This window comes from Strongylocentrotus purpuratus, unplaced genomic scaffold (assembly GCF_000002235.5).
Source record: "Strongylocentrotus purpuratus isolate Spur 01 unplaced genomic scaffold, Spur_5.0 spur5_scaffold_1, whole genome shotgun sequence".
Lineage (NCBI taxonomy): Eukaryota > Metazoa > Echinodermata > Echinoidea > Camarodonta > Strongylocentrotidae > Strongylocentrotus > Strongylocentrotus purpuratus.
The window spans coordinates 10213775-10233363 of record NW_022145594.1 but is presented as its reverse complement, the minus strand read 5'-3'; the positions used below and the strand labels follow the sequence as shown (position 1 = coordinate 10233363).

The 19589-nt window shown below is 36.0% G+C and overlaps 1 protein-coding gene and 1 long non-coding RNA gene across 2 annotated transcripts; both read left to right on the top strand.

The window, feature by feature from the left end:
* Positions 1–13484, top strand: LOC115921460. The gene is made up of 3 exons (XM_030978959.1): positions 1–406; positions 11118–11248; positions 13121–13484. Exons 1-3 carry the CDS (start codon positions 343–345, stop codon positions 13241–13243), a joined length of 318 nt encoding a protein of 105 aa, XP_030834819.1. The 5' UTR covers positions 1–342; the 3' UTR covers positions 13244–13484.
* A 1225-nt stretch (positions 13485–14709) lies between these two features.
* LOC115920900 lies at positions 14710–16104 on the top strand. Its single transcript, XR_004062602.1, has 2 exons — positions 14710–14850; positions 15299–16104. It is a non-coding gene; the product is annotated as an uncharacterized LOC115920900 (long non-coding RNA).
* The last annotated feature ends 3485 nt before the right edge of the window (positions 16105–19589 follow it).

The window sequence follows — 19589 nt, the reverse complement described above, 5'->3', positions numbered from 1 at the left end:
CAAATGCTCATGTACCCGTTATTACAAAGAACCTTTTCGTCATGATTACCGTATCCTTATTACAGCCCCCTTACACTTTAAAGAAAACAAATCTTGACTAGCAAAATAAATCTAGAAGGTCTGCGTCATTGCGAAAGGGAGAAAAAACATTGATTTAGTTTTGCACTTTCACTAAAAATATCATGCTTTTTCCCTAGAACTTGCTTCAACCTCAACTCTAAAAATCCAGGCACCGCCAGTTGTCGTGGATCAATATTTTCCTTCCATTTTACCATCCCATCTGGCATATTCTACTGGCATTTTGCATCATTTGCTTGCTTGTCGAGGTACAGAACGGTCGAGATGTTTTCATACGTGTGCATCCTTCTTTCCTGTTTCACCATTGCTGTCATTGCTGAAGATAATGGTGAGTGTTATTTCTTTCATAAGGGAATACTTGAATGATTCAATCCAATTTTTGTTTAATGCTATTGATTCTTTATTTATTTAAAGTTTAAAGACATTTAGGGAGGCAATCATTTATCAAAGGTTCGTTATTCCCAAGGCTTGTAATTCTGCAACAAAATTTTCCTGTGCAAAGGGGTTCATAATTCCGAAAAATAAAATAGGGTTCAATATTCAGAATAAAGGTTCATTTATCCGAAGGTTCAAAATAATTCTGAAGATGAAATAGGGTAAATAACTTCAAAATTTAAAAGGGTTTGGTATTCCAAAGATTCGTAATTTCCAAAAAGAATAGGCCTGAATCAGGGTTCTTTTTCATTTTCAGAATTATATGAATCTTTGGGATTATGATTCCTATTTCATATTCAGAATTACGAACCTTCAGAAGAACAAACTTTCGGAAATACGAACCTTTCAAATTATAGAACCTTCAGAATAACTAATTTTCAGATCAATCGTACAGTCTTATGCAGGCTTTAATGACTTAATCACTTTGGTGTCATGTCTAAGTCTTCGAGTTAAACCTTGCAATATAGCCGAATGGCTTTTCCCCCTTTTACTTGAAACATAAAACTGCCTAAAGTGTTTAAAAATCCAAGTTTGATAGAAGATTTAATTTATGTATAATACTGGATTATCTTGATTTTACAAAGACCTAAAGGCTTATTAATTTTCAATTAAATGAGGACAAATATTTAATTGTACAACTGTTTTTTGTTGTAAGTTGGTATGGTCAGTATACGTGTTTATGGAAACATGTTTGACATTTCCAGTATTAAGAAGTGTCCGATATTGGTGACATATATATAATATATAGTGCCGTTGCCTGAGTCCGTCATGGGGCTGGGGGTGGGACATCAGTCTTAATAATTGGCTGAAATACGAATCAACAAGACCATCGTGTCGGGAGAGAGTGTATGTTATCATCTGTTCTCCCATGTTCCATTTCCCATCTCCCATCTCCCTTCCCCTCTCTCTGTTTCTCTTTCTTCTATCTTCTATTCTTTTTTTTTTTCTTCATTTTTTGCAAGTGATCGGGGAGAAGTAGGCAACTGCCATCGAGTCTCTTTTACTCTGCTGCTTCCTTTTTAAGAATTTCAGGAATGTCTGGAAAATGAAATAGAAAGACTTTTAAAGATTAATTAACCGTATAGATTGTCGGTAAGGTGGTACTTTAAGGCATACCGGCCTAAAAGCCGTTTGTTTGTTTCTAGGAGCATAATGCTTAAATAATTTTTAAAATGAAATATAGAGTACATAATTCTGAAAAGGAAAAGAGTTTCGGTGATCGAAAGGTTCGTAAATCCGGAAAGCAATAGGCTTGCATCTAGTTTCTATATCATTTTAGGAATTATGAACCATCAGGATTATGAATCCTATCTTGTTTCGAAATTATGAACCCTATTTAATCTTCATAATTGCGGACCGTATTTCATTTTTAACCTTAGGAAAATACGACATGTGATCTGGTTTTAAGCAGGCTTTAACGACTTATTCAGTTTTGTTTGTGTGTCATGTCTAAGTCTATGAGTTGAACAAATGCAATATGGTTTAGTCAAAACATAAAGCTGTCAAGTATGTTTAGAAATCCAAATTTGATGTGTTATCTGATTATTATCATTTTATTAAGACTTAAAGGGCTAATTAATTTTCCATTACATGACAAGAAATTGATAATGGTATAATCTTTTTTTTGTAAGATGGTATGGTTAGTAGACGTGTAAATGAAACCACATTTGGCATGTGTTTTATTTCCACAATGTAGCATCATTTAGTATGAGTTCTATTTAAAAACTTTTGTACAATTAGTTTGGTGGAAAATATTATTTGAGGCATTAACCTATAACCGGATACTAACCACTCATATTTCGTACTACATTAAAAGCTTTTCAATAAATTGGCTCGGAAAAGTTAGTGACATACAAAGAAAATGCCCATAAATGGAATCTACTTATTTGAAGCGATGAATCTGTGGCACATGGTGAGGATGGTAAAAACAGAACAATTCATACAAAAAAGCATGGTCTTAATACCAAACACTTATTAGTCACTGTAAGATACTAGGATAAAGGTAAATTATATTTCAGTATTAATTACATTTTCATTTTATCGACAAGACCATTATTAAACACACTTTACTATGTATAAAATGATTAAAAAACCTTTGATTAGCCCCCCCCCCCCCCCCCTTCGCCCGCCCTCCTGAAAATTAACCGCACGGACAATCAGCCGCCCACTCCCCTTGGAAAATTACCCCCAGTAAGAAAATGACTTGTATTATAACCAACTTATTATCAGGGTAGACTACCCCTTTAATGAACAGGGAGGGTAATTTTTTGGGGAGAGGGTGGTTGTCCTTGGCGATGCTTGGGGGAAGGGGGAGGAGTAACCCCCTGTCCACACACAACATTTTCCATGATTAGGCGTGATTAGCTATACCGTTTCGCGATAGTGATACAGTTTCGCAATAGTTTTACGATGAAAATTGTGTGTGTGGACGCTCACTAACGATACGTCGTATAACGAAACTAGTCTAACGAAACGCAGGTTTGGGCATCGTTTCGAACTGAAACTCAATAAAGAATCACGCCTAATCACGGAAAATGTTGTGTGTGGACAGGGGGAGTGTAACTAGTGTAACTTACTGGGCGGGGCTTAACGTGACCTCGAGCAAAAGGAGACCAGACCTCTCATTTTCGCTTCCATTTCATGACCGCAGTAGCAAACTGCGCACCTATACGACATTTCGCTGTAGAGTTTCAGGATTACTTTCTTCTGTGTGTGGACATCCTGGAATTTATACGATGATTATTTATACGACGTTTCTTGTGTGTGGACACTTTGAAAGTTATAGGATGATTCTTTATACGACATTTCGTTATAGAGTTTCGGGATAAATTATTTTGTGTGTGGACACGCTGTAAGTGTCCCGGGGGATGGTTGTCCTTGGTTGTCCAGAGAGGGGGAATTGTCATTAAGGGGGTAATTTTTTAGAGGTCCTAAAAATGGCTTTCTTTCTGTGGCCGTAGCTCCATCGTGTCTGGCCAAACCCGCCCCCTTTTTTGGATTTAGATACTTCAAGATATGACCTTTTTCTCTAAATTAGTTCTTTAAAAAGTTTATAATTTCATATCTAGATCACTTCGCATGAATCTATCATTTGTCCTTGAGTCTTGACAGAAAAGTCAATAATCCTTTTAAACTGGTTTTGTTGTTGTGTTTTGTAGTCAGGATTATGTCCCATTTGCAGGCCAAACAAATGAAAAGGTTAAATTCCAACGGCATTTGAAAGACAATGCTAATTTAGAACATCCCTTCAAACGAAAGTACTTGAAAAATGGCTTTTAGTGGGATAATAACGACTATTACATGTAGTTTTCAAATCGACTGATTTGCAGACGCTTGTACCGAAAGGTTGCACGCTTTGTGCTGCTCAAAGTTATGTTGGCCATCACAAGTAGTGGGTTATTGATGTAGACAAATGATCATGTACCCGTAACAGTTCATTTATGTTATTACAAAAGAAAAAGAAATGTTAGTCGGTCACTCAATAGTGTCAGACAATAAAGTCTAGAAGGTAACCAGGTATCCTTGCATAATTTGAATACTAGGACCAGGGATATGTGAGTTAAATTCACATATCCCTGCTAGGACGCTGCTAATGTTTAAATTTCACGGATACGACATACATGACATATACATGTACGGTACATAATTCCTGCAAAGTTCTACAGAATTGGATGTTGGCTGCAAAAGGGACATAGTATCTTTAAAGTGCAATGTCTAGAAGAAATTTTGATTGAAATGTGGACACAGACAAATATTGTGTACTCACTTTTGTGAGGGAACAATAAAAGAACATGTGTTTTTTTTTTTTTTTTTGCTTCCCAGTGTTTCTTCCCACGTTCACGGCTTCACGCACAAAACATTGCGAGCCTTCAAACAACAAAGGGTTTACACCCAGATGACTATATATAGGGTATTTGGGTGTTTTCCACTATCAACGTGTGAAGATTGGCGAAGCTGTTATATTACCATATGGTGATATGACGCAAACCCTCAGATACTCTTTGATTCTATTCTCACTGAGGGGTATTTTGACCCCCCCCCCCCTGCCCACCGCACTTTACAAAATCCACGACTGCTGCAAAACTGCTTCAGATTGCGAATTGCCTTTTCGTTATTTTTCCTTTTAAGGGTCTCGCAACTTTTGAGACCAAGTTTGCCAAATTGGGCAATCTTTTGCGGGGCCACACAACATTTCGTTGTCACATGTTGTGACAAAAAATTAATGAAAATTTACATCTTGCATGAAGTTGTCTGACTCTCATTGTTTGCACATTGTAAAATAGTTTACAGTTAGGCTGGAAAATGTATGGATGGGACGGTAGAGAGATTGAGCAACAAAAAGTAATCTTGACACTGATTGAAAAGGTTTGGGGAAAATTAGAAGAAAAAAAAATGATTTAAAACTGGCTAGAAGGAAATCTTGAATGCTGTACAAATTGGACATAGCGAGGCCCGCTGCAAGTAGCGCTCTATAACCACACTTTGGTTTTAGGACAAGAAGCAGTAGATAATCGGTGGCTCGGCAGTCTTGAGTGTATTTGAAAGAGAGCATCTAATATTCCAATGAATTCAAATTACTGGATAAACAAACAAACAGGGACAGAGAGGGGGGGGGGGTGTCTTCCCAAGTGGGAGTTTATGGGGGAAAATGGCACCTCCAATACTCCAAGGGAAAAACTGAATGCAAACATTTTGTAGACATTGGTATTGTTATATCATTATCAGGAATGATTTTAATATTTGTTACTCTCTTAACTCGGTCCAAGATATTACTTTGCAGTTGGGTATGATGGTCTGAATGTTCATTTATGAGCGATCCAAGCGAGCGAACAATAAAGTTATAGATTTGTGAGGTCACACGGTTGGAAATACAACATCATTGAAAAAGGAAAAAACAATCGTGATGGAATTTTAAGCATGATGAAAGTATAACGGACTAAAAAATGACCTTTAATAAGAAACAAAATTATATCAACTCTAATATTTTCAAAACTTGTTTTAAAGTGACGTGGTAACATTATTGAAGGTTGGTGAAAAAATTTGCTTAATTTTTTTTATAAAATGTTACTTACTATATTCCTTCTACTGTACTAACCCTCTGACATGCAAAAAATCCTGAACACATTCTCAAACCACGAAGATATCTATGGTTTTTTTTTGAAGTAGTCGATGTATGACACATCTTTAGTCATATTTTGGTCGCTGTCTTTTGTGCGCTCTAACTGCCACATTTCTTGACAGATTTCTTTCAAATTTTCTACAGAGATGCATCATACTCTAATCTACACACATATTGTTTTGGTGTTGCTGCTCTTATAGTCTTGACAATAGTCTGAACCTCTAGTGGCGATCTCTACGTCACCCTTTTTTCAGGGAGGGGAGAGGGGATCTTTGTCCCTCCTTCGACCATAAGGATGACACAAACTCGCTGCCTCTGCCGGGGGATACGCATCGCGATATTTCTAGGTCTTCTATCTTCTATTCTTTTTTTTCTTCTTCATTTTGCCAAGTGATGGGGGAGAAGTAGGCAACTGCCTCTGAGTCTCTGTTACTTCGCTTCTTCCTTTGGAGAATTTAAAGATTATCTGGGAAATTAAATCGAAAGACTTTTAACGATTAATGAACCCTATAGATACATCCCAGTATAGCTTCCTGAGTGAGCTGCCAAAGAGATTACCCAACCAAGTCGGTAAGGCGGTACTGTATTGGCGTACCGCCCCAAAACACGTTTGTTTGTTTCTTTAAATGAAATAGAGTACATAATTCCGAAAAAGGGTTCAGTGATCGAAGGTTCGTAATTCCGGAAGACAATAGGCCCGCATCTAGTTTCTATGTCATTTTAGGAATTAAGAACCTTCGGGATTATGAATCCTATCTTGTTTCTAAATTATGAACCATATTTCATCTTCAAAATTGCGAACCGTATTTCATTTTTAACCTTAGGAAAATAGAAAAAGTGACAGGGTGTTATGCAGGCTTAAACGACTTATTCAGCTTGTGTGTGTGTGTCATGTCTAAGTCTACGAGTTGAAAATATGCAATATGGTCGAATGGCGTCTTTTACCTTTTAACTCGAAACATGAATCTCTCAAATATGTTTAGAAATCTAAGTATGATAAAAAATATAATTATTGTGTGTTACCGGATTATCATAATTTTTTTTAAATTCTTAAAGGGCTTATTGATTTTCCATTATGAATGACAAGAAATTTGTAATGGTATAATCTTTTTTTTTTGTAAGATGGTATGGTCTGTAGACGTGTACATGAAACCACGTTTAGCATATTTGTTATTTGCACGATCCAGCATGTATTAGCATAGACGAACGAGTACTCTTTCAAATCATTCTTACAGGTCTGATGGAACGATATCGTATGAGGCATTAACCTATTATCGGATATTATCGCTCTTATTTCGTACTACAGAAAAGCTCTTCAATGAATTGGAGGCCTGCAGTTAGAACATTTCTGCACTCTTTTGTATTCTTCCTCGTCTTTCTGTTGAACTTTGATGCCTTTAGTTCAGAATAAAAACTTGTGCTTCTTGTCGTCCGATTTTAAAACAGCATTAGTCATCCACGGTTTTACTCCCATTCCCCCCCCCCCCCCCCCTTTTCAGATTCTTCGAAGTTAGTGACATCATTGTTGCATGCTTGTCATAGACTTGCGCAAACAATTCGTAAAATACAGAGTATGACTCAATACATTTTGTACAACCTCTTACATAATCACGATCAATTTTACCTAGATCTTTCTGAAATGTATTAATATAAAAATGTATGAAGGTACGATACACTAGCCTTCATACATGTAAGATGTTCAAAGGCACCAAGGATAGGAAAATGATCTGAAATATCAGTTTATATTATAACTCCTGCATGAATAAAAGAATTTGTTATACCAGCGTTTTTCAACCTTTATTTTTTTATTTATTTATTTTTTTTTTTTGGGGGGGGGGGGGCAATCACCTCGGCCTTTTCGGAAATAAATGGTTTCGCGTTACCCTAATCCCGAATTCATCAGATTATATTACTTGTACATCACCCTGAAACTCGTCAAGTTTCATGTACATACTAACGGGCATACTTATTTTTTTATTAGAGTCTCTCCCCCTCCCCATTACATCTTTAATATATTAACCCTTACTGTACTGGGGTGGGGGGGGGCCTGGGAGGCCCCCCTCGACATTTTCAGAGATCGTGCCGCAATCGCTTGGAATTTTGAATTGTCGTTTCATGACTTTTTTCCCTCAAGTCTTGCGCACATTTTGATACCATTTTCGTCAAAATCGGATATACCTGTAAGGTGTTACATAACAATTAGTATGCGCATGTCATAAAAAAAATGCTATAATTGCATATATTCATGTACAAGCAGAAATGTGAAGATATGAATTGATATCAAATTGCTTTTATATGTTTCTCAGAGTAACTTGATGTATTCCAGAACAAAATAATACATTAGAAATAAAACAATAGATATAATAAGAAATAAACAACAATAAAATACATAAGTAAATAAATAGTTGAAAATCGCATCAAATTTGCATAAATTATCATTATTAATTACATCAAATAACTATTTTGTGTTAGAAAAGAAGTTTCATATGAATAATGAGTTTCAATATTCAAAAAGTGGAGTCTGACAATTTTTGTAATGATTCTAGTTCCCTAAATATAGTTCCAGATTTGATATTCATGAATGCGTAATTTGCGTATTCATAATTTATGCAAATTAACCTATGAATTTTCAAATATCATAAAATTCAATACATTTTCAAGATTCTTCACAAGTCTACGGACAAATATGTAGAGTTTTCTGTAAAATGCATAAAATTAGCATTTTGCATAATTGATTAGGCTATAACGACAAAAATTTGCATGTTAGGAAAAAACTAATTTTAGGGCATCCCGTTGCCCGGAATTATTTCATTTCTAAATTCTGCGAGCAGTAAAAATATAATTGTTATGTAGAAGTTATACCATATCTTTGCTGTCATATAAAATGAGGTTCAGACAACTCCTTGCCAAATATGTAGCTATTCAGGCACTTCACTACCTGCAATCTGCCTGCTTCTAAATGATGCGAGCGAGTGAAGCAAGCTTGGAAGAAATACACTTTTTTTGTCTTTAATATGCTATTTTCTCATAGAAAACGAAACCGACGTTGCTCAGATAAATTTTTGATGTTACTAAATTTCTCTGGCGGCACCCCAGTAAAAAAAAACGCTGGTATATACGCAATTACACATGGTCTATACGAGAGGTAGTTGTTTTTAGTTCCACAATGTTGGTGAAGTGGTTAGTTGCTGCATACCCAAACATTGCAAAATTGTTCAGCTTTCATATTTAACCCTTTCCTTCATTAATATCAAAATCTCCAATAAAATGTTGTCAGTTTTCAATTTAAGAAGCACTGGAGTAAAAACTTTACCCTGTGACCCTGTGGCAGTGAACTTAAGGGAGGGGAGGCGAGGGGCGAAACCCCCTAACACGAGAGAGGAAATCAAAGCCTATGGCTCCTTCACCCTTTGCACCTTGTTGTGTCCATTCAAGGGTTGTCATCGGATTGTTCCTCTTGCATCCCCATATTCGCCTCTGCTCAGTCCAAACACTATGGACATTTGGGGGACTGGTGCAGGATAAAAATAGCTTAGAGGGGCCGTTTATTTCGGAAAAGGGGTTCTTTAAAAACATTTGGCCGAATATCAGAAGAAGAAGAAAAAAAAAAAACGAAAAACGTTTTTGGCATGATTATCCCTCTTCAAGACCACTTTCACTTCAAAAAAAGAATCTTTATAAACAAAATAAATCCAGAAGGCCTGCATCGTTGTGAAATGGAGAAAACATTCTGAATTATTTTTTGCTCTTTCCCGAAACAAAATTCTTGTTCATTCCCTTGAACTTGCTCCAATCTCAACTTTAACAATCCAGGCACCGCCACTTGTCGTTCATCATTGTTGGCTCTTATTTATCATCCCTTGTGGCATAATCTACCGGCATTTTCCATCATTTGTTTGTTTGTTGATTGAGATACAGAATAATAATAATAATAATAATTAACCGTTCTTGTATAGCGCATAAAACATAGTATTAAAAAATGTCCCTATGCGCTCTAGAGAAAAAAACATAACAGAATACAAAGACAAGACATACTGGGTAACGGACAAAATGGATGAATTAAATGTTAAATAAGTGCGTCTTTAAAGCAATCTTAAACTTAACAATAGAGTCAATGTTTTTTAGATGTTCCGGGAGATTGTTCCATGAAGTTGAGGCAGTGTGAGCGAAGCTGCGTTCACCATATGACCTGGTCATCACTGGTGGAATAACAAACAATTTTTTCTTATTAGAACGAAGATTTCTAGAAGGTGTGTACAATGTTAATAGCTCAATCAAATAAGGAGGCGCAAAATCATAAAAACATTCATAAGCTAACAACAATATTTTGAATAAAATGCGAGAGTGAATGGGTAGCCAGTGTAAGTCTCTTAAAATAAGAGACACAGATTCATGTTTCCTAATACGATAAATAAGACGAGCTGCTGAGTTCTGCACAACCTGCATCTTCTGGTTATGATGATTTCATACCTGTGCATCCTTTCAAGTGTTATTTGTTTCATAAATGAATACTTGGATAATGGCATTGATTCTGAAGTTATTTAAAGCATAACTCCTTTAGGGAGGCACTTGTTTATCCAAAGGTTTGCAATTTCTTAAGTTTGTAATTCTGAAAATGAAATATGGTACATAATTCCGAAAATAGACAAAGGTTATTCCAAAGATTCGTAATTCCGAAGAAAAAAAAGAAAAAAATATGTACCTTTATTAAGGTCTTATTTCATTTTCGGAATTATGAACCTTTGGGATTATGATTCCATTCATTTTCAGAACTACGAACCTTTGGAATAACAAATTTTCAGATCAACCTTAGGAAAATACGATATGTAACCAGGTTTTATGCAGGCTTTAGCGACTTAATCATTTTTTGATATCATGTCTTAATCTACGTCGAGTTGAAATTTGCAATATAGCCAAGTGGCTTTTCTACTTTTAATTTGAAACATTGATCTGCGTAAAATGTTTGAAAATCCAAGTTTGATAAATTTAAAAAAAAAAGTATCATACCAGAATATTATGAATTCATCAAGACATAAAGGGCTTATTAATTTTCTTTTTAATGGCAACAAAATGTTTAATGGTACAAATTTATTTCTAAGTTATGATGGTCAGTAAACGTGTATATAGAATCAAGACCATCCAGTCGAGGGAGAGTGTGTAGGATAGTTATCATCTTTTCTCCCATTTTCCATGTCCCCTCTCCCACCCCCCCCCCCCTCGAGCTCTCTCTTTCTTCTTGACTTGTCTTTCTTTTATTTTGCCGGGGATGTGATGGAGGAGAGCTAGGGAGCAACTGCTATTGTTTTCCCGTTACTTTGGAGAATTTAAAGATTGTCTTGGGACAAAAAGAAAATCTTCTAAGCATTAATTAACCATATAGGATGTCGGTAAAGTGGTACTGTAAGACGTACTGCAAAATAATGCATTTGTTTGTTTGTTTCTAGGAGTATATATTTCTCTATCCTCTGATTTGCATTTTATGTAGGCGCCTTCTTCTTCCAGTATGAGAGTTCAGCAGAGTTTACCGACTCGACGATTGTTAATCTAAATGTGGATAAACCGATCTCTTTGACCAATCCCTTCAAGACCAACGGGAAGAACTACAGCACAATATTTGTAAGTTTACTACAGACTTCATTCATTGCTAATGGTATAATAATATGGAACCACGTTCTCTAGCTGCCTCCCACTCTCCGGAATGCCATTTAACGCGTCTTGATTCTCTCTCCTCCTCTCAACATTTGATTTTGTTTTTATAAAGTCAAGTGTGTGTGTGTGGGGGGGGGGGGGGTCAATATGCATCATGGCATGGAGTGCTGATTGTTCTGTTTCGATGTAAGGAATTGTTTGCATATATTATTGTCATACACACCCACTTTGCCCACAAACACACCTTTTTTGCACGGTATGACGTGTACAAAAGTAAATTAGACTGCCCACATCTCTTCAATGCGCGTAACCTCCCACCTTCCTGCTGAATGTAGTGTACTCAAGAGGGTCCACAGGATCACAAAATAGATACCCTTAATTGTCTTAGCCGTGCGCATCCGAGGTGAAGGCAACCTGAATGTAGGAGTCCCTCCCACCTCCCTGCTGTATGTAATCGAGAGGGCCTAAATCCAAAGGGTCACAAAATTGATACCCTTAATTTCATATGACAAATATTGCATGCATTTTATTGTTCAATATAACATATATTGACCTCCAAATCCAGAATTTACCCTGTGCTATTATAATTCGACCTAGGATTGCGGCCTCAGTGAAATATAACACCACTGGGCAGATACTGCATTTTCTCGGTTCACATTTATGTATATATATATATATATATTAGGGCTGTGACGAGAAGTCGAATGCTCGAGTACCCGCACCGTTGACAACTACTTGAGTACGATTTCTTGTACTCGAATATTCGGCCGCAAAAAAATTCAAAAAAATTATAAAAAAACATGGCGTCCGAATATTCAAGTATTCGCTTGTAAGCCTGGGAGTGTACTCGAGTACCTCATTACACTGTTTTGCACAGCCCTAATATATATATATATATATATATATATATATATATATATATATATATTAATAGGCTGTCCTTGAGTGTTATATCATATATATTGCATTCCTATACTAGCAGAATGCAATATATACATGTTTGATATGCCAAGAAAGAAAGTCAATATTATTATTATTATTACCGGTATCATATACATAAAACAAATCAAACTACAGTGAAATCTAATGGATTAAAAAAAGATCAATTTATCAAATCATATTCCAACAGTGTCTCGGCTGGTCTTATAAAGCAAAATTTTGCAATTCAAAATGAGAAGGAAGAAAAAATCTCCGCAATACTAACAATGCATTTTTTATATAATGGGGTTCTATTCAATTCAGTGGGTACGTCAGGAAAACAATTGATAAAAAAATTTCGGGGGCTACATTTCAAGCTTGCTTGCATGAAAATAACATTCTTTAATTTGTTTGCATTGAACTCTATGCAAATTAGGGGGGCTCTTTTGTTACTTTCGTGTGCTCTTTTGGGCATTTTGGGGGCTAATTCGCCCCGAGCCCCCGTTTGTGTATTTTCCCCCAGGGGTACATTAAGTTTGTATTTTAATTAGAACTTTACTTGACTAAGTTATATGTCTTTTCTCGTATTCAGATAATATCTTAGCAATTTACTGAAGCAAGTCGACTTTAAGGCAAAAAAAAAACTGATAAACATTGCGACGTCACATGGTCCATCAAAACTTGCATGCTTATAACGCTCAGCATGCAATATTGTAAAGATAATGCACGCCGTTTGTCCATCGGTGGAGTGACGTGTTGTACGGAGGAAAAGCAATATGATGACAATATTGAACTCGACCAATAAAAGGGAATAAACTACATGATTATATTCTCTGGGAGAAAAGAGGCTTGTATGTAAAATAATTTGTTATTCTTTCATACTATTACACTATTTGTATACTATTTTGTCTTGACATGCAGGTATCTGGTACTGCTGGGTATATTTTCACTGACTCAGCATTCATTGATATCCTCTGTAGGTCTCAAGGCGATATCATCGGCGATGTCTATTTCAGGTGCTGTATCACATTTGTACTTGATTAGATCTTATTGGCCATGTAGAGTCGATGTTAATTTCTACTTAAAACTTTCGCTGTATGCTAACAATGAAGTCGTTGTTCGAAATAATATTTGTTCATCAAAGATGCAGGAAGAAATGGGGAAAAGCATGGATATGCAGAGCGGTTAAAAGAGATTCAGATAGATTATTTGAGAGAGAGAGAGAAAGAAAGAGATACAGGGGGAGGAGGGGGACTAGACATTCACACATACCCTTACAAAAAAAAACACATGGTATACCATGGTACTACCATGGTTGTTATGGTATTACCATGGTATTACCATAATAACCATGGTACTACCATGGTAAGCATAATTCTACCATGGTACTACCATGGTACTACCATGGTACTGCCATACTACCATGGTACTACCGTACTTCCATGGTATTACCATGGTATTACCATAATAACCGTGGTACTACCATGGTAAGCATGATTCTACCATGGAACTACCATGGTACTACCATGGTACTACTGTTCTTCCATGGTACTACCATGGTACTACCATGGTTAATATGATTCTGTGTTTGGCACTAGTTTTAATTTGTTTGTCATTTGTTTTTGCTCTTTTTCAGTTTCCTTATTACTTATTGAAATCCCGAATCGTTTGCTCAAGGTAACTTTGGGCATGATTTAAACACACGAAGCATAACCGAGTGTGTTATAGACCTACCCAAAGTTACCGCGTCCACACAATTCCACCGACCCACAAATCTGTTTCAAAGAATGGTCTTAAAATTTTGAAAACAAAAACAACAACAAATTAGCGGACGCATGAAACCAAATAAAAAAAACATAAGAATTAATAACAAAATAATAATTAAAATATTTCAGAATCATGAAGAAAAAACAAAACAATTATAATAATTATTGTTCAAAAACATTTGAAAAGAATTAGATAAAAAAAAAATCAAAAATTCATATCATTAAAAACACAATTTTTATGAATAAAAAAAATATTCAAACAAAAATATAAGAATTGTAGAAAGAAAAAAATATATTTAAAAAAATGATATCGCGTGTATCCAGTACAATTATGTAATTTCATAGTCCTTATGTTTTCTAACATTTTAGTTGAAATAAAAAACTGACAGTTAAAAAATACATTATTTTAACAAATTCATTAATGTAGTTAAAACGTGTGCAATTAAAATTAGGGGAAAGCTAGGAGTGGAAAACTCTTAACTTTCATTTGGCCATTTATCAAGGGTGTGTAAATTAGAAATTGTGCAACAGCTTGAAATATCATAAAGAAGGTCTGCACAAGTCAAGACTATATACCTACAGGCCCCATATACATATACATATACACACATATACACACATACACACACGTACACACAACCAATCCTTTGGAACCGTTGTGCAATATAACCCCGCATTTTTTGAATGGCTAGCTATGTGTACTGTGTACGTGTCAAAGGATCGCTGTACAAAGCTTGCATTGGGAATAGTGCACACACAAGCTACTGTGTGCATTATAAATTCACAATGTAGCTTTGCCTAGACAGGAGCTAGACTGAATCTTGGTGTTTTCTCTGCAAAATAATGCTGAATACTGAGTTTTCCTGCTAATCTACAACAGTATGGGTAAGTTTAAGAATCATCTACCTTATTTACAATATGTACATAGATCTACTCGATGTCTAGATAGTTATTTATGACAGTGTTAACTGGGACTTAAAACACATTCCGACAGGATAAGACTGAACATGTATGATCCCATATGTACAATTTACGTGACTTGATGTAGGATCTTAATGGGTTATGGGGCAGATATCATTCAAAGCAAAATTTGTACATTTACATACACATTAACTCTGCTGTGATAATAGTATCATTGTTCGCAGGATTTAATGTTTTATTCTTTTTAGAACATGAATAGAATACTGCATAAAACCCCAGCATATTAACTAATTACGCTAAATCGATGTCATGTCTGCGTCTGTGACTGTGTGATTTCATGTTGACAGTTGTTGATATTCATATTTGTTTTTGTTATAGACTCTAATTCAGAATTGTCTTTTTTAAATCACAGATATAGACGCAACATGACAAATGAGTAGTTTCCATATCGACCTCGTTCTTTATCATCATCTTCACCAATACATCAACGCCACCATCACCATGTCTTTGACGTCGACCTCCGTTTTCGCGTTTAAACTTTGAAGATTGTTGCGAACTCTAATAATGAATTGGATATTGGCATTATCGACGTTTGTTCTGTTTTTGAACACTGTCGCATCAAACTTTGATTGAAGGTAAGAACCTCCTTTTTACCTTCTTCGATTTGCGTTTCGTCGTTTGCAGGTCTGATCCTGACTCCGACTAAAGATGACCTAACCTATCGTTTTGTCTTCAATCACCCTCGACGTCAAACTCTATACCGCGTTTCACCATCGCCGAACACGGACTCCGCAACCGATTGACATTGCCGACTGGCCGAATGACTTTCGTTCATCATTCATTTTTTAACTGTATATGATCACCGACATCTACGATCTGCCAAGAAGGCCTAGTCAACAATTGTTTCTTAAAATTTCGTCTTTCGACTGAATTCGAGTACGACATCGTCAACGAATCTCGCACCTCCGCTGGAAGGACAGTTTGTATAATGTACTATGTAATTTGAATATGAGCGGCAGTCTTCCGCTATAGAAATAGACTAACCACTTTATAATATTGTTGTGTGCTGAAAATGTTTAGTGTCATGTATAATGATGTAACAAGCGGCAGTCTTCGCTATAGAAATAGACTTCAGTTTTCGACTGTAAATTGTTTTATATATTTTACGCGAGCTAGATTTTAGCTCGTTTGAATAAACGTTTTTTTTTTTAAAGTAAACACATTGTTTCCATTGTTTGATGTTTGATACGTCATATGATCATTTAACAATAATGATCAACATGATTGTGATGTCTTTTGTTAACAGATCGTGTTTGCGAGAGAAGCGGCTGAATGGATAATTGAGTTGAAAGTGAACATGCCAGCTCCTGTCATTTTTGCGTCTACTTTGCAGACCACTAGCATGCTATTTCAAAATTAAATAAACAAGGGCTGGCAAATATTATGAGGAATACTGTGTTGAAAGTGCTTTAAATATGTAGTAGATTTGTAAATGATACCATGGTACTGGACCACAAAAATACCGTGGTATACCATGGTACTGTACGACGGTAGTATACCACGGTACTGTACCACGGTACTGGACCACAATAATACCGTGGTATACCATGGTACTGTACCACGGTAGTATACCACGGTACTGTACCACGGTACTGGACCACAATAATACCGTGGTATACCATGGTACTGTACCATGGTATACCACGGTATTATTGTGGTACAGTACATAAATGAATTATGGTTCAAGGCATGCCCACATAGAGGATTTTTTTTATGTTAGGGGTCGGGGCCAAATGCAATGAATTATTGATAATTTATTAGGTGGTCTGTCAACGACAGATCACCTATTGTTTTCGTCAGAATTTTCTTTCTTTATTATTTATTTATTATTAGGTGGTCTGTCGATGACAGATCACCTATTGATTTCGTTAGAATTTTCTTTCTTTATTCTTTATTCTTTATTCTTTATTCTTTCTTTATTTATTTTTATTTATTCCGTACACTTTTTTTGTGTATACGTTTACTCGAACTCGACCTGGTCAATTTCCTTCAAATTTCTGCTAGTCATCAGGCCCTATGATATGAAGTTCCCGAAACCTTTTTCAAGTTCATGGGGTCATCGTGACGTCATCCAGGCGCCATTTTGTAAAAATCAGGTCATTATCATATCTCAATAACGAGTAATCAAAAATAAACCATATTTAGTATACATCAACTTCCGGTCAAAGGTCAACTAAAAATGTCAACAAAATCCGTGCGCGCACCTCGACGCGCACGTACGCCCGCTTAAAATTTTTAAAATGCTCCAATTCGTCCCAAATTTTGTTTGCACACGTTTCAGGTCATTTTAAGCATTTCAAAATTTTCCGTCCGTAAGTGTCCCCGCGCGCGTTGCGCGCGCTCACAGCGCGCGTAAAAAGTCAAATTTAATTTTTTTTACATGATTTAGATTCCTCTTACCGTAAATGACAATTTACATTAATTTCAGTCACTCTTGACCTTTCATAAGGCCGTGAGCGCGCGTCAAAGTTCAAAATCCGCGCGTGCTGCTATGGGCAATATAATGCAAATTTGATCAAAAACATGCCATTTTAAAAATCAAAATAGCTCTTCAGATAGTCCATTGACCCCCAATTTTTATATCATGGTTGGAAAAAGCATGAGTTGGAGATATGAATTCATGTCTCATTTGATCCTCAATTAACTCATGACGTCATCATAATGGCCTCCGAACTCAAAATTTCAATTTGCATATTATGACGTCAGCAGATTTTTGAAAAATTGATTGTATCTCTGTAAATATTGATCAATTTTTATCCAAATTTTGATATGTTTTAGCTGAGACAATTCCCTACAGATACAGTCACCACGAATTTTCATTTTGACGAAAGCATCATGGCGCATTTTTGCGATTAAAGGAGGCATGTCAATTTTTTACATTTTGCGTGTATTCTCCATGGGACATGACTTTTTCTGAAAACTGGATTCTACATCCTGTCTTTTGCAAGCAATATCTCCGTCGTTTTAGCTTTGTTTACGCTGAACTTTGAGTATGTTGTAGCTGAGACAATAAGCTATCACAAGTGTGCCCTTTATTTTTCGATCAGATGCCGGGATCATGCTCATATTTCAATTACAAAGTGGGATTTGTGCATTCCATTTTCCGTTTACGTGTAATCTCTATGGGAAATGTTTTGGTATATCGGAAACGCACTCGACTTCCGACCTCGAGGTCCCTGGTTCGAGTCCGGGCGTCTCCAACAATTTTTTTTTCTTCACTTTTTTTTCTTTTTGACCGTTTCACTCTACCATCTCCTTTGAATATTAAAACACGTACAATCGCAAATAATGTAATAAACAACCATATTTACTTTATTATTACCCTATTATCACTAGATCCATTACTTTTTGCGTGTAATCCTTATGGGAGATGACTTTTTCTCAAATCTGGATTCTACATTCTTGTCTTTTGCGAGCAATATCGCCGTTATTTCGGCTTGATTTTTGTTGATTTTTGAGTATGTTGTAGCTGAGACTATATACTATCTAAATGTACTCTCATTTTTTTCAGTCTGATGTCATCGTGGTCTGTTGATGATAATCATCAACATCATCATGATCATCATCATCATCATCATCATCCCCATTACTATCAAGATCATCATCATCATCATCATCATCATTGTTTACATGTCTATATTAAACTTCTCCCTTTCTCAATATAGTAAATATTATAATACATCATAAGACTTGAAGACAGACCACCTAATTCGTCCCCATGACGAATTAAATTTCTAGTTTTTATTTATTCCGTACACTTTTTTTGTGTATACGTTTACTCGAACTCGACCTGGTCAATTTCCTTCAAATTTCTGCTAGTCATCAGGCCCTATGATATGAAGTTCCCGAAACCTTTTTCAAGTTCATGGGGTCATCGTGACGTCATCCAGGCGCCATTTTGTAAAAATCAGGTCATTATCATATCTCAATAACGAGTAATCAAAAATAAACCATATTTAGTATACATCAACTTCCGGTCAAAGGTCAACTAAAAATGTCAACAAAATCCGTGCGCGCACCTCGACGCGCACGTACGCCCGCTTAAAATTTTTAAAATGCTCCAATTCGTCCCAAATTTTGTTTGCACACGTTTCAGGTCATTTTAAGCATTTCAAAATTTTCCGTCCGTAAGTGTCCCCGCGCGCGTTGCGCGCGCTCACAGCGCGCGTAAAAAGTCAAATTTAATTTTTTTTACATGATTTAGATTCCTCTTACCGTAAATGACAATTTACATTAATTTCAGTCACTCTTGACCTTTCATAAGGCCGTGAGCGCGCGTCAAAGTTCAAAATCCGCGCGTGCTGCTATGGGCAATATAATGCAAATTTGATCAAAAACATGCCATTTTAAAAATCAAAATAGCTCTTCAGATAGTCCATTGACCCCCAATTTTTATATCATGGTTGGAAAAAGCATGAGTTGGAGATATGAATTCATGTCTCATTTGATCCTCAATTAACTCATGACGTCATCATAATGGCCTCCGAACTCAAAATTTCAATTTGCATATTATGACGTCAGCAGATTTTTGAAAAATTGATTGTATCTCTGTAAATATTGATCAATTTTTATCCAAATTTTGATATGTTTTAGCTGAGACAATTCCCTACAGATACAGTCACCACGAATTTTCATTTTGACGA